At 66.9% G+C, this 24,395-nt stretch overlaps 1 protein-coding gene across 1 annotated transcript; it reads right to left on the bottom strand.

Annotated features, from left to right (window-relative positions):
• Positions 1–1,950: 1,950 nt before the first annotated feature.
• BAHCC1 (BAH domain and coiled-coil containing 1) lies at positions 1,951–22,680 on the bottom strand. The gene is given in 28 exon segments (XM_065735357.1): positions 1,951–2,457; positions 2,659–2,895; positions 3,347–4,476; positions 4,781–4,954; positions 5,035–5,157; positions 5,237–5,345; positions 5,421–5,496; positions 5,579–5,823; positions 5,911–6,018; positions 6,240–6,574; positions 6,661–6,825; positions 7,197–7,443; positions 7,526–7,637; positions 8,266–8,367; positions 8,699–8,835; positions 8,916–9,100; positions 9,953–10,645; positions 10,734–11,091; positions 11,249–11,439; positions 11,766–11,924; positions 12,017–12,225; positions 12,349–12,454; positions 12,525–13,326; positions 13,328–14,199; positions 14,575–14,697; positions 15,373–15,552; positions 21,210–21,471; positions 22,542–22,680. Coding segments are annotated over 27 exon segments (7,545 nt in total). The 5' UTR covers positions 21,370–21,471; positions 22,542–22,680; the 3' UTR covers positions 1,951–2,250.
• Positions 22,681–24,395: the final 1,715 nt, after the last annotated feature.

Raw genomic sequence — 24,395 nt, 5'->3', positions numbered from 1 at the left:
TTTACAAAAAGAAAAAAGTTGCCCTTGGGAAGTCTGTACCTGATGTTAGAGCAGTGGCAGCAGCGGATGGCCGAGCTGGCACTTGATTTCACCTGGTATTCGAGTTAGAGCCAATCCTCGGGTGCACACCTTGAGCTCAATACCCTGCACAGATCTCCGCGGGGGGGTGGGGGGGTGGGAAGGCACGCAGATGTGCGCAGGGTATTCGGTCACCCCAACACCATCCAGCGCGGACTATCCCAGCTTTGGTGTCGAGGCTGCCAGGAGCCCATCCCCCCCTTCCCCACCCCTCCCCCTTCTGTTGCCGCCGGGAAACATATCGCATCCGAGCCTTACCAGCCACCTCCCCCCCCTCCCACGGCCCCACGCCGGGGCCGCGGTTCCTCCACGCGGGGCATTGACACCTGTAAATTTTTTCGCATCGTTTTAATTTATGTCAGATTATTTTTTTTGTTTTGTTTTTTGGGAGGGGGGGTGTGTATTTTTTTTTTTTGTACGTTGCCTTAATGTTCTCACGTGACGGTAGGAAAACCAAAATTCTGTCTGAAGTCCATCGTTCCGAGTCGAGACAAATTGTAACGCCCGACGACACATCATTGTGTAAGGAAAAGAATAAAGGAGAAAACGAAACGGAAAAGCGCTGCGGTCAAACTCCACCCGCGGCTCCGCGTGTGTGCACTGGGGGGGGGGCGTCTGTTCCCCTCCTCCACCCGCCTGTCCCTCTGTCCGTCCTGTTCCCCTCCCCCACGCGGAGGCTCCGTCCCTTTGTCCGCCCGCCCCACGCACGCGGCCACGCGGGGGCAGCACCGCTCCGCGCGTCCCCGCTCCGCCTTCCCCCCCCCGCCCGTTGCTCCCAGCGCCCCAACTCCCCCACGTGACGACCCCGCGCCCCACGTGACCGCCCCGCACCCACGGGCGCCCCTCCGCTGCCGCCGGTAGTGAAAGGGTTAACCCCTCCCGGGCGCTTGAGAACAAAAGGGCTCCCCGCCAACCAATGGGCGCGAGGCGCTGCGGCACGGCGCCCGCTGGTTGGCCGAGGCGCGGCCAATGGCGTGCGAGCGGCGCCTGTCTGTCTTTCCCCACGTGGGGTGAGGGAGATGGAGAACCCGCACTGCCCCTGTGCTGGGGGGGAGGGGGGGCGGCCTGCACCCCCTGCTGCGTGCCCCCCCCCCGCTGCGTGCCCCCCCCCCCGCTGCGTGCACCTTGCTGCATCCCCCCTGCCCCCCCGCCCCGCTGCACGCCCTGCCCGCAGCCCCGTGTGCCCCACTCCCACCACCCCCCACCCCCAATCGGATCTCCCAGCGCGGGGGGGTACGGACGGACGCAGCAGAGCAGCGCACGGAGCCACCAACGGTTCATATATTTATTCATAAGCCAAGTTATCAATAAAAAAGTTCCATACTAAAAGGCCTTTACATAGAGTTCGCAGTTCATAAAACCTTTATGTTTTTTAATCCTTTTTTTTTTTCCTTTTTTTTTTTTTCCGGTCATCGTCATTTTTTATTTTTTTTTATTATTATTTTTTAATTTTTTTTTATTTTTATTTATTTGTTGCTGCTTTCTCTGTGTGTTTCTTTTTTAATTTTTTTTTTAATTATTATTATTATTATTTTGTTTTACTTTGTAGTGTTGACGACTGGAAAAGCCCCCGCGGCTCTGTACACATTTACATCGCGGGGGGGAGGGGGGGTGGGGGGCGGGGCAGGGCAGGGCAGGGCGGGCCAGCGCCCTGCAGACCCCTCCCCCGCTATTGCACCGCGGCCCCCCCCCGCCGCCGCGCCCCCACCCCTATATACAGAGCCCCCCCCCCCCCCCGCTGTCCTCATCCCAGCCAGGCTGGGGGAAACAGTGCATGAATCAGCCCCCCCCACCCGCCCCGCCCCCACCTCCCCTCCCGCCCCTCATTATTATTATTAATATCTTAATTCTCCTTTCTTTGCTGTTGTTTTTTTTTTTTGTTGTTGTTGTTTCGTATTTTTTTTTTCTTCTTTTTCTCCATAAAACTTCCCGGGAAGAAATAATAACAATATTTACACGCAAAATAAATAGAACAACACACCTGATTTCTGCTTTACCTGCTGGCAAACAGTCAGAGGTACTAAGGGAAAGTATGGCTTGTGCGGGAGCCCCCCCCCCGCGCACCGCGACCCCCCCACCGGGCAGCCCCAGGGCTGGGCCGGGCTTTGCATAATGGCTGGGGGGCGTGGGGGGCTGCGTGCCCCCCTCCCCGTGTCCCCACGTCCCCGTGGGTCAGCAGAGGACGGGAACGCCGTCGGCGGTGACGAGGCGGCCGGTGGTGGGGTCGTAGGTGCCCGCCAGGTAGTAGAGGTCCTGGCGGTCCTGGTACTTCTTGCTGCGGGTCATCTGCTCGTAGTGCTCCCTGCCCACCACCTGGCACTTGTGGGAGATGGTCTGCACGTCGTTTTCATCCTCGTGGCACGACTGGTACAGCGCATTCTGCGGGGACGTGGGGTCACCTGCTGCCACTCACTGCCTCGTCTCCATCCCATCCCCATCCCGATCCCCAAACCTGTGCCCATCCCATCCCATCCCATCCCATCCCATCCCATCCCATCCCATCCCATCCCATCCTACCCCACCCTACCCCCAACACTCTCCAAACCCATCCCCACCCCCAAACCCGTCCCCACCCCGCACCTTGCCGTCGCTCTGCCTCTTGCCCAGCTTGGTCTCCTCGGGGTGGTAGAACCACTTCACCTTCACCACCATGTTGCTGCCCCAGGACTCCCACATGCTCTCGATGCGGCCGATGTAGGGCAGGTTGGGCCGCCCGGCCGACAGGAAGACGGCGCAGTCCCCGATGCGCAGCGTCTCCTTGCCCCGCACGATGGCCTTATAGAACAGCTTCCGTGCCTTCCCCTTCATGCCCCGCCGCTGCAAGGAGCACACGCTCAGGGCACTGCACACCCCGGCCCCACGGATCCCACTGCACGCTCCACCCACCCCGCCCCACGCACCCACACTGTGCTCTGCGCTCTGCTCCGTGCGTCCTGCTCAAAGCACCCTGCACCCACGGACCTTACCCACTGCACTCTGCACCATGCACCCCCAGGATGCCCCATGCCCTGTGTGCTCAAAGCACTCACCCACAGATCCTGCCCCACGCTCTGAACACCGTTCCACGCAGCTCGCATCCTGCCATGCCCCTGCCCACGCACAGATCCCGCACCACGCTCCAAGCACTCCGCTCTGCACCCCTTCATCACGCCACGCGTCCACGCACTCTGCACTCAGACTCAGCCGTGCACCCCCAGATGCACCCGAGCAACCCACGCACCCTCACGCATCGCCCCACTGCTCTGCAGCCCACCGGGGCCGCCCGTACCTGCGTGGGGTTCCCTGACCACCTCCAGAGCTGGCGGGCGGGCAGGAAGGCGGAGATCTTTGGCCGGTTTTCCACCGAGGGCAGCCGCTGCCTCCGGGAGAACTCTTTGGCTTTGGAGAAGCTGAGGGCCTCCTTGCGTTTCAGCTTGGCCTTGGGGCCGGCGGCGGCCGCCTTGCTGAGGAAGCAGCGCTGCGGAGCGGAGCCCTTGGAGCGCAGGGCCTCGGGCTGAGCCAGCAGCGCCGGCACCGGGTGCGAGAGGCAGGTCTGCAGCAGCAGCGCCGAGTCCTCGTCCTCCGAGCTGTACGACGAGTCCTCGTTGTCGGAGGAGCAGAGGCTGGAGGTGGAGATGGAGCCGGAGCTGGAGGAGGTGGAGGAGCCCGAGGAGGAGGAGGACACCGACAGGCGGGTCATGAAGCGCGAGGGCACGTCGGCGCCCAGCCCGCCCGCCTCCTCCTCCTCGTCCATGTCCGAGTAGGAGCTGTGGCAGTCGCTGTCGCAGTTCAGGCTGAACTCGGCCTGACCCGAGTACTTCCGCAGCGCCAGCCCCACGGGCAGCGGGTGCACGGCCGCCCGCCCCTTCCTCTCCTTGCCCAGCGCCGAGTGCGCGTAGCCGCCGGGCAGCGGCCGCTCCAGCTTGGCCCCGAAGTCCTTCTCGCCCAGCAGCAGGGCCTTGCAGTTCTTGTTCTTGGGGGACGTCACCCCTTCGTGGTCCAGCTTCACCAGGAACTCGCTTCCCGCCCTGCGCCGGCCGCCTTTGCCCATCTCGGCCTCCAGCCGCTCCGCCTTCTTGCAGCGCAGCAGCTTCTGGGCGGCCGGCAGCACCAGCCCGGCGCCGGCCCCGAAGGACGCGTAGGAGCTGGCGATGCGGCTGAACGAGTCGGCCCCGAAGCCGTTGCCGAAGATGGGAGCGGCGACGTGGTGGTGCACGGGGAACAGGGCCTCCTTGGCGCGCAGCTTCTTGCTGCTGCCGTTCACCTGGAAGAGGTTCTGCAGCATGGCCGTGCCTTTGCTCGCCGCCTTCCGCTTCGTCTGTGCCACCGCCGACCAGCTGAGCAGAGGGCTGCTCCGCCGCCCCAGCGGTTCACCCAGCACCGGAGCACGGCTGCCGGACAGCAGCTCCAGGGCTTTGCCTGCAGGAGGGGGCAGCGGTCAGGCACTCTGCCAACCTCCCCGTCTGCATTCCCTCCATCCCCCATCCATGCCTCCATCCATCCATCTCCCCCTCACACCCATCTCCCCGCAACCCCTCTCCCTGTCTCCTGCTCCCCTCCTCCATGCCACCATCCTCACACCTTCCCCTATCCCCCCCAACCCCAACATCCCACCATGCTGCCTCATGACTGCACCTCTGCCCCTCCCCATCCCCCCCAACATCCCCCCCTCACTGTTGCTGATGCTCAGCCAACCCCATACTTATACCCCCCCACCCCGTACCGCTTTTCTCCTTGCCCATCGCCTTCTTGCCCGAACTCCTGGGGCCCTTAGGGCCATCGTGCCGCTCGGTGCACAGCCCAGGGGGCAGCTCGTTGGGGGGGGGCACATCACCACAGGAGCGCTTGTTCCGTCGGCACGAGCTGGACACCAGCAGTGCAGGGGATGGCTCTGTGCCTGCAGGCAGAGCGGGGCTCAGCACTGTCCCTATGCCCCCACCCACTGTCCCCACCCCACCCCATCCCTGTCCCACTCACATTGGATCTTGAAGTCGGGCGGCAGCAGGCGGATGTTGGACACGGCGATGTGCCCCGTGTCCCCGTCATCGAACTCCACCATCACCGCCTCGGGGTCGTCGTCCTCCTCGTCGCTGGAGGAGCCTGCAGCAGGGCAGGACGTGGGGCCGGGGCTGGGCAGGGCCGTGCCCCCCACCCTGCTGCCGCCCCCACCTCCCCTCACCTCGCACCACGTTCCCTGGGTACAGACAGCGTGACTTCTGGCTCCAGTAGGCGCAGACACGGGTGCCGGGAGGAAGGCTGCGCCGTGACTGCGGCCGCACGTCCAGGACCTGCGGGCAGCACCAGGCTACGTGAGCCCCACCCCCACCCCACCCCACCCCCAACCCCATCCCATCCCCACTCACCGCCTCCTGCAGCAGCTGTTCCTGTGAGTAGATGCGCTGCCGGTTCCCCCTCTCGCCCTCGATGATGATGCTGTATCTGGGGGAGGGGGGGGCACAGAGAAGCTCAGCACTGCCCCACCCCGCAGCCCTCCCCCCCCACAGCCCCCTGCCCCACTCACATGTCGGGGGGCTGGATGGTGCGCACGCTGCCGGCATACAGCAGGCTGTCCTCCTTGGGGATGAGGATGTGCAGCCCATCCCGCAGGTCCTCCTTCTGGATGGCACAGGTGTGGGGTGGGGGGGAGCGGCGCCCGCCCGCGCTGCCCTCCTCCTCCTCCTCCGAGAAGCTGCTGTTGTCGTCGAAGTCGAAGTCGTCCTCCACGGTGAAGCTCTCCAGCAGTTTGCTGACGGCCCGGCCCTTGCACTGCAGGACAGGAGCTCAGCACGGGGCTGAGTGGGTATGGGGCACGGGGATGGGGGCACGCTGTTTTTTGGGGGGAGGGCTGCTCACCTGCTTGCTGGCCACTTTGCTTTTCACCTTGCCCAGCTTCTTGCCCTTGCTCAGGATGGTTTTGGCACTCCGGGGTGAGAGGGCCAGCGACAGGGCCCCGTTCTTCCGCTGTGGTGTGGGGACAGGGGGCTGAGACGCAGCACTCAGCCCCACGCTGCCAGCTGTGCCCCACTGACACCCGCAGCCCTTGTAAAACCCACACCCTGCGGTCCCGCTGCCATTCCCAGCCCCACGAGCACCCCCAGCCCCCGCACCCTGCATCCCCAGCAGCACTGACACCCAACGTCCCCCCCCCCTGCACTTCCCAGCCCCCCTTGCCCCGCACTCACCCGCAGTGCTGACTGCAGCACCTTGCTCTTGCGCGTGGCCTTCTTGAGCCGCTCGCTGGCCAGCCGAGCCCCGTCCTCCCTCGGCCCGAAGTGCCGGGGGTCGGCAGCACCGAACAGGCTGCAGGCGGAGGTGGGGCCGGCGGAGCTGGGGCCGCTGGGGACGGCCGTCCGGAGGCTTTCTTTGGGTTTCGCCTTCAGCTTCTTCTTGCTGCTCCCCTCCTCGCAGCCGCCCGCTTTGCGCCGTGCTGGCACCTTCTCCAGCTTGCCTGCCCCCGGTTTGCCCGGCCGCCTCTTGATCTTCACCTCGCCCTCGGGGCTGCCCAGGCGGCACGGTCCTGGGGGTGTGTGGGGGACAGGGATCAGCTCCCCCCCAGCACCACCCCGGGGTCCCCCGCACCACATCCTCCCTGTGTCCCATTACCTAGCAGCCCCTGCCTTTCCTTCTTCTTCTTCGCCTTCTCGTTGGCTTCCATCTTCACCACGGAGGACGGGGAGGGCCCCAGCACAGCCATGGGCATCGAGGGCAGCAGGGACAGGTCGGGCTCCTCATCCTCATCGCTGCTGTCTGAGTCCTCGTTGTGCTCATCTGCATGGGGCGGAGACAACGCTGAGGGACCCCGTGCCCCATAGTGGCCCTAAACATTCCCTGCACTGGGCAGGGCAGGAGGGGGGTCCCAGCCCTGGACTGCCTGCTCCATGCACCCTCTCCATCCCCTGCAGCTCACTGCACGTCCTCAGCTCCATGTGGGACCCCTCCAAGTAATGCAAGATCCCTCCAGCCCAATGCCAGACACCTCCAGTCCCATGTGGGACCACCCCCGCCCCAAATGAGACACCCCAGCCCCATGCCAGACACCTCCAGGCACACACGGGACACCCTCAGCCCCATATAGGACCCCTCAAGCCACACATATGACACTCCCAGTCCCACACAGGACACCTATTCCCCCTCCTCACCTTTGAAGCCGGGGACATCGCAGGGGTCAGGCTCCTGGGGCTGGTACTTGGCCGTGCCCTTGGAGCTCTTGGGGCGGGACAGCTTCTTCTGGATGCGGCCGCCGGGGTTGGGCTCTTTCCGTCGGAAGGGGCTGATGCCAGCAGGGAGCCCTTTGCTCTTCACCTTCTGCTTCAGCTGCGACACTTTGTGAGCCACCTTGCAGGCCAGCTTGCTCTGCGCGCTGCTCTTCTTACACCGCACCTTCTCCTGGGGAAAGCGATAGGGACGCTCAGGATGGGAGGCAGCCCCACACCCCCCCAATCCTGACCCCACAGCGGGATGCACTCACCGCAGCCCCCGCCATGGCTCCGTACTGCTGCTCCAGCTTGCTGCGCTTCTTCTTGGCCTGGGGCTCGGCGCGCAGCTCGGCGCACAGCAGGGACAGGCTGCTCTGCACCGCCCTGCGGGAGCGTGCCGTGGGCACCCACCATCCCCCCCTCAGCCCCTCACACCCCTTCTATATTTCCCCCCACGACCTTCGCTCATTTAAATCGCTTTTGTGACATAAAACCTCCAGATTAATTTTTTTTTTTTGCCTTGTTTTTTTTTTTTTCGTTGTTTTTTTTTTTTCCCTCTGTCTTAATTGAAGGAACCATTTAGTGCAGATTTAACTATTATTACCAAATCATCGGGCCTGATGCCGCGCGCACACACACACTCCAATCGTGTTTGGACTAGCTCGGAGGATTTATGCAAATGGGCCTGTCGGGAGAGGCAATTTGTAGCAGAGAAGGACAATTATACAGGGCCCGTGAGTGTGAAAACGACTGCGCCGGGCGGCTAATGGATAATAATAAAGCGCCGGCAGCAATGAACACCACTGCAGCGTGACCAATGACTTTATACAGAGCAGATAAAGAGGCTTTTATGCAACGCTGCTCCCGCGTCCGGGCGGGGGGAGGCCCCGGGATGGAGCCCCCCCGCAGCCGGGGACGGCCCCGCCACCCCCCCCCCCCCCTCCTTGCACAGGGACGGTCCCCTCTGTCCCCCGCGTGGGGACAGGCGGGCGCGTGCCCCCCGCTCACTCACTTGACCTTGCGGCTCTCGGCCCGGCCCAGCGTGCTGCAGTGCTTGCGCTTCCTCGGCCGCCCCGGCCCGCGCCGCGCTGGGCTCCGCGAGCTCTCGTCGCGCCTGCAGCCGCGGGGCGACACCGGGGTGCAGCCTGAGCCGGGCTGAGTCCGGCCTGAACTCAGTGCACCGATGAGCGCTGCCCTGACCACGCGAAGCGCGGCCCCCCCCAACTCACCGCCCTCGTTTGAGTGCCACCCCCAGTGACGCCACCGGGCTGAGGACGGCCCCCAGCTCCTCACCACGGGGCTGAGCACGGCCCTGGCAACTCATCGCACCGATGAGTGCTGCCCTCACAACGTCACCCGGCTGAGCACAGCCCCGAACTCAGACCCCAATCCCGACCCCCTGGGCTGCACCCCCCCGTGGGATGGGGACACGGACGGAGACATACTCGTGGTCGTGCCGCCGCTGCAGCTTCACCAGCTCGCGCTGCTTCTCCTTGTAGCGCCGCTGCAGCTCAGCCAGCCGCATCCGCACCTCCACCTCCTGCGTGTTGAGCTGCTCGATGGCCGCCTTCAGCGGGCACACCTGGGGATGGGGACACGGCCGCTCACCCTGGGCATAGCTCACCCGGTGCGGTGACGTGGGGTGGGGGGACTCTGACTCACCGCCTTGGTTTTGGGGGTCCACGTGTACTTGCGGCGTGGCACGCGGGCACGGGGCGGTGGGGAGGCGGGCAGGGGGCTCAGTGCTGGGGGGCTGCCCTCCCGGCTGGCCGCCTCCACCAGCGACCAGGCGGCCGCCACCGTGGCCAGGTTCTGCAGGTTGAAGGCCAGCAGGTCCTCGTCCTCCCCTGCCGAGAGCTGAGGTCAGCAGGGATGCACCGGGACCCCCCCGTCCCATCTCAGTGCATGCTACACTGGAGCGACGCTGAACCCACACGTGGGGGCAGCACCTGTGGGTGGGCTTTGGGAGCACCCCTATGGGGTTTGGGGATCTCTGGGGCCACGCAGGGGTCTGTGGGGTACAGGGTGCTGCGTGCACACATGGCCACAGCACAACCACAGAGCACAGGGATGGCACAAAGGGCGCAGTGTGTCCCCAGGGTGCTGTGGGGATGGGTGCACGGCAGCAGCCAGCGATGAACTCATCAGAGCACGGAGCCAAGGCAGCGCAGGGATGCGGTGACCCCAACCAGAGCCCTGCATGCAGGAGGGGCCTCCATGGGGACTCCACGGCCCCCGCACAGCCCCTACAGCACAGCACGGGCAGCACCGAGCACGCAGGGCCCCGCAGCCGCCCGCCCGCTGCAGCGGCGCTGGGGAGGTGCCAGGGCCCTCCCTGCAGGGGCCCCCGGGATTCCCTGGGGAAGCCGAGCTGGGAGGGAATCCCGGCGCCTGCCTGGAGCCAGCGCTGGAGCAGAGCCCCGAAGACGGCCCTGGGCTGCGAGCAGGGCCCCGCTGCCGGGCACCGTGCTGACGGCGTGCACGGCCCTGCACAGCACGCTTCAAACACACACACAAAGCCCCGAGCTGCAGCTGCAAGCACTGCAAACGTACGGTGGGAACGCGCACAAAGGGCTGCGCTGCCAACACGCACTGCTCTGCAAACATGGGCACACAAAGCCCCGCACCGCCAGCACAGCCCGGCACACAGCATCCCTGGGGGGCACAGCACCGGGGAGGGGGCACACGGGGCCGCTCACCTTCCACGGCCAAATCGCAGCGGCGTTGGCGCAGCTCCAGTTCGGCCAGCTCGCTGAGCAGCGCGATGCCGGGCAGCCCCACGGCGCAGGGTGCAGGTGAGGGGGGGGCTGGGGGGGGCTCCCCGGGGGACCCCAACGCGGGCAGCTCCCCCAGATCGATGCCGGCGGCGATCAGAGCCTCGAGCCCTCCTGTGCAGCACTGCTGCCTGCTGGGTGCATGGTTGGGACCGTTGCCCTCCTCCTCATCGCCGCTGCCCTCCAGCCCCGAGCCTTCACTATCGCCTTCTTCCTCTTCTTCTTCATCCTCCTCTTCCTCCTCCTCCTCTCCATGCGGGGGGGCCAGCGGAGAGGACCCCCCCGTGGGCACCGCGTGCTGCTGCTCTACAGAGCTCTGCTCCAGCACCGCCGCCTCCCTGCACACCCCGAAGTTCTCCTCCTCGGGCACGGCGCCCGGTGCCGGGGCCAGCAGCAGGTGGTGGCGGTGCAGCACGGCACCCGGACCCTCGGCTGCAGCCCCCACGGACGGCAGCTCCCGCGCAGCACCGGGCTCCTCAGCCGGGCTGAAGGTCCGTGACTGCTCGGGCTCAGCGGGCGGGGACCCCGCCTGCATGGTGTCGGGGTCGGCGGGCTCGGCTGGGGGCACCTCCGAGAAGCCCATGCTGGATGAGGGGTAGCTGTACCCTGGGGGAAGGTCTGCGGGGAGCAAGCGATGCTCAGCGTGAGCCCAGCACTCACCCACACCTCCTCCTCCTCCTCCTCCTCCTCGCGGCCGTGCCCCTACCTGGCTCCAGGGATTTGGGGTAGTCCCGGGGTGGCTGTCCCTCCCCACGCTTGTCCTCGCCGTCGCTGCCCTTGCTCTGCACAGGGACAGGGCTGTCTGCAGGGGAGCGCGGGGCCACGGCGGAGCTGGCGGTGGGGCAGACGGGTAAAGTGCAGGGGGCCGTGGGGAGCGCCACGGGGCACTTGGCCGGGTGCCGCAGGGCCGGGGAGTGGCAGCAAGGGGACAGCTTGGGGGGCCCAGGTGCCGCTGAGGATATGCCCTTGGCCGGGGGGTTTAAGGCAACTGCTTTGTGAGAGGGCTTGAGGGGCTTCTCGGGACCCACGTCCTCCAGCTCCAGGGGCTGCTCCTCCGGCTTGCGCTGCGGGGAACGAGGTCAGCATGTGTCCCCTGTACCATATCCAGCCCTACATCCCACCCAGCAGCATCCCCTCCTTACCACCCCAGCCCCGCGTCCAAGCCCCACGTCCCACCCCAACGCAGCCCCCACACGTTCCCTCCCCACAGCCCCATGGCACCTGGACGTGAGCCTGGCGCTGGATCTCAAGGGCCTGGGCTGCCCGCTGCTGCTGCAGGGCATAGAGCTCCTGCTGCCGCAGGAACTGGGAGCGAGAGTACACGGGCAGCTGCCCCGTGTGCTGCAGGTGGGCGCCAGGACCCCGGCCCGGGTACATGGGGGGCCACAGTGACGCCTGGTCCATCACGTCAGCTGCAAGCAATGGGAGAGATCGGGGGAGTCAACCTTGGACCCAAGAGAGGGCCATCCCATAAACCTTAAACATGCTTCTCCAGGAACCCATCTCCCATCCTGCACCCCCCATCTCCCATGTCAATCCTTGCTTCTCCCCTCCCCCTCCCCCCAGCACAGATCAGGAGCAAGAATGGGGTCATCCTGCAGACCCTAAAGAACCCCATCTCTCACCCCTGAACTCCCAGCATCACCCCAAGGCCCTCTTCCCTCCCCTCCCCTCTCCCCACCCCCAAGCACAAAGCGAGGGTGCCCCACAGTCACCCCCCCACACCCACCAGCCTCACCCAGCGTGTGGGGGGTGCCGTGGGCGGGGGGCTCGGTGGGCAGGATGACGAGCTGGGTGGGGGGCTCCTGGGAGAGGGGGAAGACGGGCTGCATGGTGCTGGGCATGGAGGCAGGGAAGGCGGGCGGCAGGTTCTGGTGCAGCGCGGGGTGGCCAATGCCTGGGGAGGGGTGGGGGGCAAAGGGGGGCAGTCAGCAGTGGGGTGAGGGGGGGCGGCCCCATGCTCCCGCGTTCCCCCCCTATGGCACCGACCGTAGGAGTGCCCCCCCATCCAGATGGAGGGGCTGCGGGTGCGGGGCAGCCAGTGCGTGTGCGCCGGGTGTGCGTGGGCAGCCGGGTCCCCCCCGAGCTGCCCCGCCGGCAGCGAGGAGCCCCCCGCCATCATCAGGTGGGGGGTGAGGTCTCCGGGACACCCCCCCGATGGGTGCATCCGTGCAAACTCCACCAGCTCCTTGTTGTCCCTGCAGAGAGAAAACAGATCACAGTGGAGCGGCACACGGCACCGAGCGGCACCGTGCTGTGCATCAGTGGGTGACACCACAACGGGGCACCCCATGCCCCGTCCCCCCCGGCGTGGCACTCACTGGAGCAGCAGCTCTCGTCCCGGCAGCCCCAGGCGCTCCTCACAGAGCCGTCCCCGCTCCTCCTCTGCCTCCAGGTCGATGACGTGCATGGGCCGAGCGGTGCCGGCTGCGGGAGGACGGAGAGGTGAGCACAGCCCCAAAAGGACCCCCGTTCCCCCCACCCCCCCCGCCCCTACCTTTGATGCCAGCAGCCGTCCTGCCCTGCCGGCCGGACCCACTGCCGTAGGAGGGCTCGGGGCGGCTCAGCGTATCCTTCTGCCGCGCCACGGCCACGGCGATGCCCACGGGTGGCTGCCGCACCTCTCCCTCGCCGTGCCCCAGCTCGTGCTCGCGGCTGCGGGCGCAGTCCGGCAGCTCCGGCTGCCCCTTGGCAGGGGGGGGGAATTTGGCGTCCTGGTGGGCGCAGCTGCCCTTGATGCCGCCCAGCCCCACGAAGGGAGCGGCCTTCTGGCCCACGATAAGTGCTTGGTTGCTGTACTTGAGGAGGTTCTTCATGGCCGAGACCTCATCCGGGGGGGTGGGCATGTCCTGGCTCAGCACCGAGCCCTGAGTCATCAGTGCAGCCTGCTGCAGACCCGTGCCGAAGGGGTCCAGGTAGGAGCCTTTCCTCTCCTCCGCCATGCCCATGGGGGGGCCCTGGCCCTGCACGCCCCAGGGGGGCAGCGGGGGCGCAGAGTAGCCCAGCGAGTTCAGCTCCAGAGCTTTGCGCTGACCCTCGGACTGTTCCGCCTCGGCGCCGGTGCCGTGCTGCTGGTGCCGGATCCGCGCCACCTTCTGCGGGGGGGGCTCCTTGGGGCCCTTCTCTAAAGTGCAGCAGGAGGGGCCCAGCTTGGCGCCCAGTGGCTCGCCGTGGTGAGGGGCGCGGGCACAGTCGGGAGCGGGCGGCACCTCGAAGTACCCCTTCTCCAGGGCACCCTTGGGCGGGGGGCCGAGGGCGGCATAGGGGGTCCCCTCGGCCGCCCCCCCCCCCACCGCCCCCCAGGTACTCCAAGCCCTTCAGCCGCGCACCAGGGCCGCCCCACTCCATCCTGCGCTCGGCTTTGCCCTCAGCTTTGCCATGGTGGTACGGGGCTCCATAGGCAGCGCCAGGGGCCTCGGCGTCGCCGTGCCGCTCCTTGCCCTCGGCACGCTCCACCCCGCAGCCCTCGGCCGCCACCTGGAAGGAGCGGCTCTTGTCCGTCAGGTGTCCCACCGAAGGCACGAAGGTGGCACCGCTCAGCTTCAGCTCCCGCCCGCCCTTCTCCGGCAGCGGGCACAGCACATCAGGGCCGGCGTGCAGCTGCAGGCAGGGGAAGGAACCGGCGGCCGCGGCGCCGAGCGGGGCCGGACCCGTGGGCACAGCGTAGGACACGGCGTGGTGCAGCATCTGCCGCCGCTCCAGGCACTCGCCGTACGCCGGGGGGGGCTCGGGGGCGGCGGGCTCACGGCACTGCTCCTTGGGACAGCGCACGGCGCGGGGCAGAGCGCTGCCGGCACAGCTGGGCAGCGCGGCGCGGCCGTCGCCCTCCATCCCCTTGGCACCCAGCAGGCAGGAGGGCAGGTGCTTGGTGCCCGCCCGGGGGGGCAGCCCCTCCTTGCAGTGCCCCTCGGGCGGCACTGGCAGCACGGCGCGGTGCCGCTCCTTGCCGTCGTCCTCCGGCACGCGCTCCTTGCCGTCCGCTTTGCTCGCCTTGTCCTTGGCCGCCAGGAAGCGGTCGTAGTCCTTGGGGGTCTTGGGCAGGGGGCCGGCGTCACGTTCGCGGCTGCAGGAGCCGGCGGGGGGGCCGGGGGCGGCGCGGGCGATGCCGGGGAAGCCGTGGCTGGCGGGGAGCAGGGCGGGCTGGGCGGGCAGGTTGCGCAGGTAGAAGTTATCTGCGGGGCGGGGGAGCGGGTCAGACCCCCCAGCTCAGCGCAGCGCGTGCGCCCGCGGCCGTGCCAGCACCCCACTAACGAGGGGAGGAGCGCCAGGGGAAGGCACAGCCTAATTAGCTCCATTACCCACCCAAACAATGTTCCTTATTAAGCTCCCGCCACAATATTTTGAACAGCGAGAGTGGCGGTTGGGACGGGTGCCCACCACCCTGAGCCCACGGCACTGCTCCGTGCCCGGGCACCCGGCACCTGCTCCAGCCCTATGGGGGCACCCAGGGATGGGCACTGAGCCCCTGCGCACAGCACCATGTGCTGCAGCCCCCATGCTCCAGGATGAGTCCCCCACAGGCACCCCAGTGCCACCCCGGTACCTGCCTTTCTGGCTCTCGTAGAAGCGGTGCTGGCTGTAGAGGACGTTGCTGTTCCCATGGTGGTCCAGGTGGCTCATGGGCAGGAAGGTGGAGGCCAGGCTCCCGGAGAAGCGGGGGTACCCCGGGGCTGTGTGGGGTGCAGCGCTCAGGGGGCTGGCTGCTGCACGCTGCCACCCATCACGACGCACACGCGTGTGCCACATGTGCACCTCTCCATGCACGTTCTGCCGTCATCTGACCATACAGGGGCCATGACCCCTTCCCAGTACACCCCCCCTGCTCGGGGTGGGGGGTGGCCCGGCCCAGCATGGAGCTCCCCAACCCGGCCGTGCTGCCCGTCAGCCGCGTGCGCTGCCCGACCCCCCCAGACCCCCCCGGCGCAGCATGCAGGCCCCGGCACGCCGGCAGCCAGCTGGCAGCCGCTCAAACTACCAGCTGGGCTGGGAGCCAGGGCCCCGCGCCAGCACCACCGCCCCACGCCTTAACTCTGTCGGCCCCCGCTCAGGTGGGGCCGGGCCGGCAGCGTGCTGGGGGGGCACTGCAGGGCCGCCCCCTCCCACCGCAGCCCCATTGGATCGCAGCTGCAGCTCATCGTGGCACGGCCGTGGTTCCCATCATCCCAGCTCCCCACTGAGCACGCAGCACCTGGGGGTGCTGGGCCTCAGCCCAGCTCTGTGCACAGTGCCGGGGGACAGCACTGTCATCTGCAGCCCCACGACACCCCCAGCATGCAGCACACCTTGTCCCCCACCCTGGGAGTGGGGCACGCTCCCCTCTGCGCAGCGCCCAGGTGCCCCCTCACCTTCATGGGAGTGTGAGAACCAGATCTGGGAAGTGCCGGAGTGTGGCCCACGGAAAGCTGGCTCCGGGGGGGAGGTGGTGGGGCCCGAGGGGTGGCTGGGAGCCCCCGAGCCCAGGCTGCCACTCAGGAAGCTCCCCATGAAGGACGAGGCAGGTGCGCTCCCCATCAGTCCGCTCCCTGCTGTGGGGTGACAGAACACAGTCAGGGGGTGCCCCGAGCGCTGCTCCCCCAGCTCCCCCTGCACTGCTGCAGTCATTCACCCCCTGTGCTTGCACACCTGTGCACAGACACCTGTTGTACAGCCATATGTGTGCAACATCCCCTGCACACCCATGCTGCTCGTGTGCACACAGCTCCTTGCGCACACACACACCTCGTGCACTCACGCTTGACCACACACCTCCCCAGTGTGACTGCAGCTCACACACACACACCAGGATGTGCAGGACACAGCAGAGCTGCACGAGGAGCGCCCATGCACACGGGTGCAGCTCCCTGTGACCCCAGCACCGAGCTGCTGCGGGCAACACCCTGCTGTGCTGTGCCACGCTGAGCCACGAGGATGGGGCACGCAGGACCATGCTGCTCCCAGCACAGCAGCTGCCAGCTGCAGCAGCCAGAGTGCTGCCAGTGCCCGGGAGGTGGTGACACAAAGGATGGGGACACGGGGACAGTCACCTGCGACAGGGCACCGCTCCTTGGTGCTGTGCATCGGTGTGCATGTGTGTGGGTCCATGCACACGCGTGCAGGAAGCACAGCACAGGGGAGGGCGCGGAGGGCAGAGGACAGCCCCCGCCCTGCAGCCTGGGGGGCACCGAGAGCCCCACGGGGACACCCCTGCCCCGCTCTTCGGGCCAAGCTGTGAGGTCATGGTGGAAACATCGCAGCCGGTAGCCAGCGGCCCCTCCGCGCTTGGCCCCGCTCCTGCCTGCATGTGTTCGCCGACGTGGGCTGGCGGGGCCGCGGCCGCTCAGCCCTTGCCTGGCTCGGCACGGCTCGGCACGGCTCGGCACAGAGGACCGGGGTTGGCCGCCGGCCCGGCCGGGGCAGGAAGTGATGCTTTGCTCTCTAAGCCTGCCCACGCTCCCCTGCTAATCCCGCCGGGATGCCTCTGGGATGAGTGTCGGGGATGTGGTTTCAGGCAGCTCGCTCCTTCCTGCGCCGGCCGTCGGGGCCGCGTGGGTCGGGGGCACGGCCGCAGCCCACCACGGCCCTGGGAACGGCCCCCACGCCCAGGTCGGGACACGGCACTGCGGTGACGGAGCAGAGGGACCGCGGCGCGGAGCTGGGAGCGGCGGTGCAGTGAGCTCGGCAGGAAGCCGAGGGTTCCAGAAGGAGCCTTTTCTGGAAGCTGTGAAACTCGCCGTAAAAAACACACAGCGCGCACACGGGGCCGGAGCGCACCCTCCCTGCGCGTCCCACCCATGACTCACACCCCCTGGCACGGACGGGTCCCCAGGCGCACGCGGGCCCCCACGTTCCCACCCCGCTCGCACGCTCAGCTCTGCTTGAAGCCCTTCCCACGGCCTCGGCTCTCCCAGCGGCGCTGAGGCCGTGCAGAACTCATCTCACCCCACAGCCACGCAGCACAGCGCGGTGAGTGCCATCCCGCAGCCCCACGGCCGGGAACTCCCTGGCATCGCTCCCCATACCCCGAGGCCAACGCTGTGACTCAGCCCCGCGGGCACCGCTCCCGGCTCTGCACCGATCTCCCCTCAGCCTGCAGGGCCGGGACGCGGGGCACGGCTTGTGGGGTCGTCCCCGGTGAGCCCGCATCTGTGCCAACCACGGCACAGCCCGCAGCCACTCGTGTCCACTGCAGCGTGGGCAGGGAAACTGAGGCACGGGAGGCGGCGCGGGCGTACAGTTGGATTTGGGATCTCCCCAAACGGGGCTGGACTGGTCAGAGGAAAGGGTTAAAAACGGAGCGCGCCGCACTGCGCTCTGATCGCCGTTCTGATCCCCGGCCAAACCGCGGGGGCCGGGAAGCCCGGGGGGAGCGTGGGGGCTTTTCTGCAGGACAGCCCCAAACCACCACCGGGGTCACCGCAGCGCCGAGCGCGCCCGGCCTCGGCACGACCCACAGGGACGGGCACGGGGGGGTCAGGAAGGGCGTGAGCCCCCCCCAGCGCCGCGCTTCGCCCCCACACCCGGCCCAGCGCAGATGGGAATGTGTTGGGAAGATGGAAAAGTTTCCCCCCCGGCGGTGAGCGGGGCCACGGGAGCGCTCCGGCCACATCTGCTCCGGCCGAGCTGCTTGCTGGGCGCCCGCCCGGAGCGGGGCGCGGGGCCACGGGCACACGACCAAAGCAGCGCTGCCGGGAAAGGGAGGGGGTCCCCAGCCGTGCTCCCACGCAGTATCCATCCCTCCCTCCCTCCCTCCCTCTACGGGAAGGCCCCGGCTTTTCCCACGCCCCTCTGCTCCCGACCCCACCAAGGAGCGGGGCCACACACACCATGCCCCTGCACAACACGCAGCTCCTCCCCCCGGGGCACACTGGGGCTGGAAGAGGGGCACTGCCCCCAGGATGCTGTCACCACGGTGTCCCCGGGGCTGCCCCACGTGCGCGGCTGCGACGTGCGCGCCCCGTGGGGTAGAGTTACTCCCCAGGCTATTTCAGGGCTGGAACATTCCTGGCGGGGCTGGGGCTGGGGCTCTGCGCTGAGACACAGAGCTGGAGGGGACCCTCCCACCACCAGCACCGGGGTCACTGGGACAGCACTCGGGGGATGGGGCACATGGGGCTGAGGGCACAGCAGAGCCCCGGACCCCTCTCTGGGGACACCCTCCATGCACGGCCCTATCCTCATCCCAGCACGATGACAACACCGCCGTCACTAATAACCCCACGTCCGCCAGCCAGCACCAGAGCTGCCACTCCCGGCCTTGGGGACTCTGCTGGGAGGTACTGGGGATGCCCCCCCCCCCCACAACGTGTCGTGCTCCTCTCTGTTCAAAGCGCTTTTGAACCCAACGTGGCCCCTTTAAATAATCGGCAAATAGGAAATAAGTGTAATATAATTTCCTCGCCGTTATAATTTAAGATTAATCCATATTGTTATGGCACTAAATAAATGCTGTAATATTGAAACGCCGTTCAAATTAGCTTGACAGAGTGCCAGAAGTACAATTAAAATGTTATCCGATGGGTAATCACAAGGCAGTCTCTCCGTGCTAAGTGCCACTTGCAATCTGTCGTCTTTTGACGGAGGGGAGGACGGAGCGGAGCAGGGGCTGAGCGCCGTGTGGGCACGCGCTGCTCCGTGCACGCCGCTCACGAGGACGTTTGCACGCTCCTTGCACGACTGAAGCACGCTGCCTGGCACACGCTCCTTGCACAGCTGGCACGCCGCAGCTGCTGCGGACCCCTTGGTGCTGGGGAGGCCATTTTGGGAGCAGCTTTGTGCCCTGCAATAGGACGGGGCCACGGGGAAGCCAGGAAGATGTGGGGTGATGCCGGTTCCTCCCCCCACCCAGCCCGGCCCCATTCACCCCAATGCAAATCCCCTCGTACAAAGCACTAGCAAACCTCGCCCCGTGCACGCACAGGGGGTCCTCGTGCACAAAGCAGAGGTGAAGGGAGCGAAGCACTGCACCCCTCCCTTGGGTCACTGCCAGGCCCAGGACACCCCCGGGGGGGGTCCCAGTGGGGCCGGGTGCTGCCGGTGCCGGGGTTGGAGGAGCAGCTCCGTGCCCATCTGTTTCGTTTTACGGAGCGGATAAAGAAGAACTCCAAGAATGAGATTATTGGGTGAGTGTTTATTTACCCGCTATCGCGGGCAGGAGGGAGGGGCCGCAGTTCAAAGCCCGTGCGAATCTTTGCAAAGTCACTCCATCGCCAAATCTGCTATTTTTACGTCCCGCTGGCAGTGCCCGCTCGGCTGTCGCGCGGCGCTGCCATTGGCACGGGGGGGGGGGGGGGAGAAAAGAGATCTGAAAGGGCCCACCCTCTGTGCTCAGCCCTGAGCCCCCAGTGCTGTCCCCAATGCCCCCCCCAGCCCACGCCATGGGGTCACCGCCCGAGCGCCAGAGGACAAAGGAGGGATGGGGTTGAGGGGGGGAGGGGGGGGGACATGCAGCCACTCCCCCCCCCCCCCTTCTTTGTGGATCCCAATCCCAACCCATGCACAGATGCCACGAGATTCAGATTTCTCAGCATCCCGCTTCCCTTCTCCTGGACACATGTGCGCTCCCAACCCCCCCCCCAACCCGCAGTAATCTTCCGCAGAAGTGTCACTAATAAGGAGTAGACAAGTTAATCTCAAAATCTGTTTTAACTTTGACACCTACTTTTCAGAACGCGGCGCAGGGAGCGGAGCAATCCCAGCACCGCAGCCCCCACGGCCCCGCAACACTCCGAGCGGGCAGGAATCCACAACCCCCCCCCACCCCCCCGGGAGCCCCACATCGTGGGGCCACAAGGCCAAGCGGGACCCCCCCCCCCCGCCCGACCCCACCTGTTTGAGGGCCGGGCCCCGTCCCAGCGGCGCCGGGTTGAAAAACGCAGCGCCCGGAATGCCACGCACAGCTGCGGGGAGGAGAGAGCGGCAACCGCGGCTGCAAACGGAACCGCTGCACCGGAGCACGAAGCGGCAGCGGGCACCGCAAAGCCGGGATGCAAAGCAGCACACGGGGTTTGCATCGCCGCGATCCCGGCCGCGGGATAATCCATACAGGCGTCAGAAGGGCAAAAATCGCAGCCCCGCGGCTGCTTGGCCGCGTTTCCCACCCGCATCTCGCCCTGGGGGTGCTGCCCTGTGTCCCCCCAACCCGCACCCCATCCCCGTATCGGTGCTGCCGAGGCCCCCGCAGCCCCACGCCGCGTTTCCACGGTCCCGCAGCCCCAAAGCGGCCGCGAAGCGCAGCACCGCGACGGCCGCGCGGCCCCGAGCGACGGCTTCAACCCGACCACGCGAAAACGTTTGGGTTTGGTTTTTTTTCTCCCCCTTTAAATCCCCCTTCCTCAGAGCTCCTTCCGTACCCCCCAGCACCGCTCAGCAAAGCCTCCTGGGAGCTGTAGTCCGGCCCGGAGCCATTTGGGGAGCCCCGCAGCGTCGCGGCCCCGCGCTCCCGGTGCGGTCGTACAACGGCTCCGGCGGCGGTGCCAACAGCGCGGAGTATTTTTAGCTCTTTCTGTTGTCGGGTTTGGCTTTTCTTTTTTTTTTTTTTTTTTGGTCTTTTTTTTTTTTTTTTAATTTTCTCTCTTTTATTTTTAATCTCTCCCCCTCCCCTTTTTTTTTTTTTTTTTTTAATAAAATAACAAATAGTAATACCGAATTCGCGCCGGGGTATTTTTAGCCGTGTGCTACACTCCGCAGCACCGCTCCGCTTTCGGGCTCCGCCGTATCCCCCCCCTCCTCTCCCCTCCCATTCCCGCACCCCCGGGGCAGCTCCGTGTCCCCCCACAAAGCGAAACCGCTCCGGAGGGGCCCGTTCCGCGCCGACCCCCGCTCTCCATCGACCCCCCCCGCGTTCCGCAGCCCCCCCCGGTGCGGCCCGGCCGTGCCCCCCGCCCTAATCCACGCACTAATTGTAATCCCATTACAGCAGAGCGAATGCGAGCCGGGGAGAAAAACGGCGACGGGGACCGCGGCTCCGTGCCCCCCCCCACCGCGCTCCGCAGCTCCGCACCGCGCACAAAGCCGCGGCCGCGCTCCGCCGCATTCTTTTTCCACCGCCCATAACGGCGCCGTTGTTCTCCCCGCAGCACATCCACCCCCCCAACCCCGGGCCCCTTTTAATAAAATTATTGTTATTATTATTATTATTATTATTATTTTCCTCCGAATTTAATCTACACCACCACCCCCCACAACCAACCCCGCAGCCGCTGACCTGAGTGCGTGGCCATGGAGATGGGCGCGGGGAAGAACTTGGCGGGCTGGAAGGGGCCGGGGGGTGCGGAGCCCGGGCCGCGCCCCGCACCGTGCCGCTGTCCGAGGCCGCCCCGCTCCGGCAGCAGCCGCGGGGCGGGCGCGAAGTCGCGGCCGTCCATGGCGGGGCCGGGCCGGGGCTCTCAGCGCCGCTCCGGGCCGGGCCGGGCGGTGCGGGGCCGTGCAGCGCCGGGCCGGGGCTGCGGGCTCATGGTGCTGCGTTCCTGGGGAGGGAGAGAGAAACAGAGCGTGAGCGCGGCCTGCCCGCACCGCCGAGCCCGCATCCCGCCGCCGGCTTTCCCCCCCGACGTCCCCGCCGCTCCCGGAGCGCAGTCCCGCGCTCTTTCCGCCGCTCCCGACGCGCGATCGCTCGGTGCTTCCGATCCGCGATCTCGGAGCCGTATTTACGCACGGTCCGTAATTTCCCCGAATCTCCGCGGCCCCGATTTTCCTTCCCCTCCCGCTTCCCGGCCCCGATTTCCCTTCTCTCTCCCCGCCGCACCGCCGCTCGTTTTTCCGCTACTCCCGCCGCGCTCTCCCCGTTCCACCCCCCCCCTCCGCCGTCCCCGTTTCCCGGTGCACCGCTCCCGGCCCCGCTCGGCACAACGCGGCCGCTCTCCCCTCCCGAAGCCCCGCGCCGTTCCCCGGCCGCGCTCCGCATCCCCGCGGTGCCATCTCCGGGTTTCTCCGCTCCGCTCAGTCCTCCTTCGGGGCGGTCTTTCCCCTCCGCTCGGCGGAGGCCGCACAAAGCGCCGGGGCCGCCCGGTGTGCGGGCCCCGTCGGGGCATTGTTCTCGGCGGCAGCGGCGGGGCCGGGCCCGATCCCGCGGGGTGGCGGCACCGGGGCCGAGCGGCGGCGGCGGCGAACAAAGAGGGAGAGCGGAGCGGAGCACCGGGACCCCTCGGCCCCTCCCGAGCGCGGACGGCCGCGGGGCGGTCGGTGGGGGAAGAAGGAGCGAGGAGAAAAAAAACAAACAAAAAAAAAGAGCCCCAACCCCGTGCCTTTAAAATAATTAATAATAATAATAACAACGATGGAATTAAAAATGCACACATTAAAAATAAAAAATAAAGAAAGCGACGCGAGAAGGAAAAAAAAAATAAGAATACAATTTTATTTTTAAACGCCGGGGAGGAAAAAAAATAACAATGATAATCATAATAATTTAAAAAGCGACACCTCCCCGGAAAAAAAAAGATAACTATTATTAAAAAAAATACACATTAAACCGAAAATAAAACCCAAACAACAACAACAACGCAAAACAAAATCCCGTTTAATTGCAGTTACTTACGGGAGGGGCGTTCCGCGCGCGGGGCGAGGGCACGGCGAGCGGCGCGGGGCGGCCCCGGCGGGGTGCGCACCGTGCTCCGCCGGTACCCGCGCACTGCCCATGCACCGGCTGCTCCTGCAGAAAGGGAGCGGGGGCCCCGCCGCGCCTCCCCGCCCGCCGCGCACTCCGCCGCGCGACGCGCCCCGCATGCTAATAAGCGCGTGCCGCGCGCGCGCCCCCTGATTGGCCGCCGCGCGGCGCTCGCGCCCCGCCGGCCTCCCCCCCCCCGCGCCCCCCCTCCCCAGCACGGCCGCCCCCCCCCCCCTCGCTTTCCTCCCCCCCCGCCCCTCCCGCCCCGCGGCGCGTTGCGTCAGCGCCGCCCCCCAATAGGCTGGCGCCCCGCCAAGGCGCTGCCAATCCGAGCGCGGCGGGGGCAGCGCCGCGCTCCGGCGGCGCCGAATTCAAGCCCGAAGGATGAATGGGGGGAGGCGCGCGCGCGTGCGCGCGGCGGGAGGTGGGGGGGGGAGGAACGCGCGGGGCGGGGAGCGCGCATCCCGCCTCCTTCCCCTCCCTGTCTGTTTCGCACGCGTGCGCGGTGTGTGTGTGTGTGTGTGTGTGTGTGTGTGTGTGTGTGTGTGTGTGTGTGTGTGTGTGTGTGTGCTGGGGGGGGGCGCGTGGCGTTGCGCTGTCGCTGCGAAACAGCTCCAAGGAGCGTGCCAACCCACTGCGCAACGCCACTCCGTGCTCCACCAGCCCCGCAATACTAACCCCCCCCCCAGCCCCAACCTGGCACCGCCAGGGTTAACCCCGCCGCTCTCCCCTCCCCCTCTTCCCCCTCCTTCCCTCTCTCCTTCTTCACTTCCGTGCGCGCGCGCGCGTCCTCGCCGGCGCGCGCTCTTTCCCCTCTCCTCCTCCCTCCCTCCCCCCGCCCCTCCGAGGGCGGCGCGGATTGGCTGCCCGCCCGCCCGCCCGCTGCCAATCACGCAGTGTAAACACGGCGCCCATTGGCCGCGCGCCAGCCCGCCCCGCGCCGCCCGCACCGAGAGAGCGGCGGCCGCGCGGTTTCAAGGCGGCCCGCGGCCCTGCGATGAAAGCGGAGCGGCGGGGGCGGTTTCCAGGCTCCCCCCGTCCCCCAATCTCCCCCTCTTCTTCTCACCCCCCCCCCATCCCCAAACCCTCCCCAGGCGAACGCCGCCACCGCGGCCCCGGCAGCGATGTGCGGGAGATGGAAGGCGGCGGGGAGCGGGCAGCGCGCGGTAACGGAGAGCTGCGGGCGGTAACGGGGGAAACCGTACACGGGAAAGGGAGGGCTGAGAACGGTAACGGAGGGGAACGGTGCGCGGTAATGGAGAGTAATGGGAAACCGTGCATGGGAGGGCTGTGAGGTGTAAGCGGGGAGGGCCGTGCGCGGTAACGGAAGGGCCGTGCGCGGTAACGGGAGGGCTATGCGCGGTAACGGGAGGGCTGTGCGCGGTGCCCGGTGCCGTCCGGGCGCAGTCGGTGCTCAGAGCGCAGCGTTGCGGTCGGGAGGTGCCGTGCGGAGACGCCGATCCCCGCGATTTGTTTTTATTCGGGAAATAAAAGCGTTGAAACGCGCGGATAAATCGCACCGAGCGATGCGTGGAAGGCGCTGGGGCTGCGGGAGCGGTCCGTCCCCGCGCACCGCACCGGGAGCGAACGGTACCGAGCGGGGCACGGCCGCGAGAGCCCCGCGCTCGGCGCGATGGCAGCGGGGATGTACGGGGATGGGGTCCCGCAAAAACCCTTTTTCATTCGATATCGTTTCTTTCCCACGCAGCACCGCGCACGGAGTGCACTGAGGCCGGGAAGGGCCGGGACGGAGCGGCGCGGGAGCGGCGCTCGGCGGTCGGTAAC

This window comes from Cyrtonyx montezumae, unplaced genomic scaffold (genome assembly GCF_038088225.1).
Source record: "Cyrtonyx montezumae isolate F1298 unplaced genomic scaffold, pur_monq_1.0 scaffold_19, whole genome shotgun sequence".
NCBI classification, from domain to species: domain Eukaryota; kingdom Metazoa; phylum Chordata; class Aves; order Galliformes; family Odontophoridae; genus Cyrtonyx; species Cyrtonyx montezumae.
The sequence above is the reverse complement of the archived record's forward strand: the minus strand, read 5'-3'. Positions and strand labels throughout refer to the sequence as shown.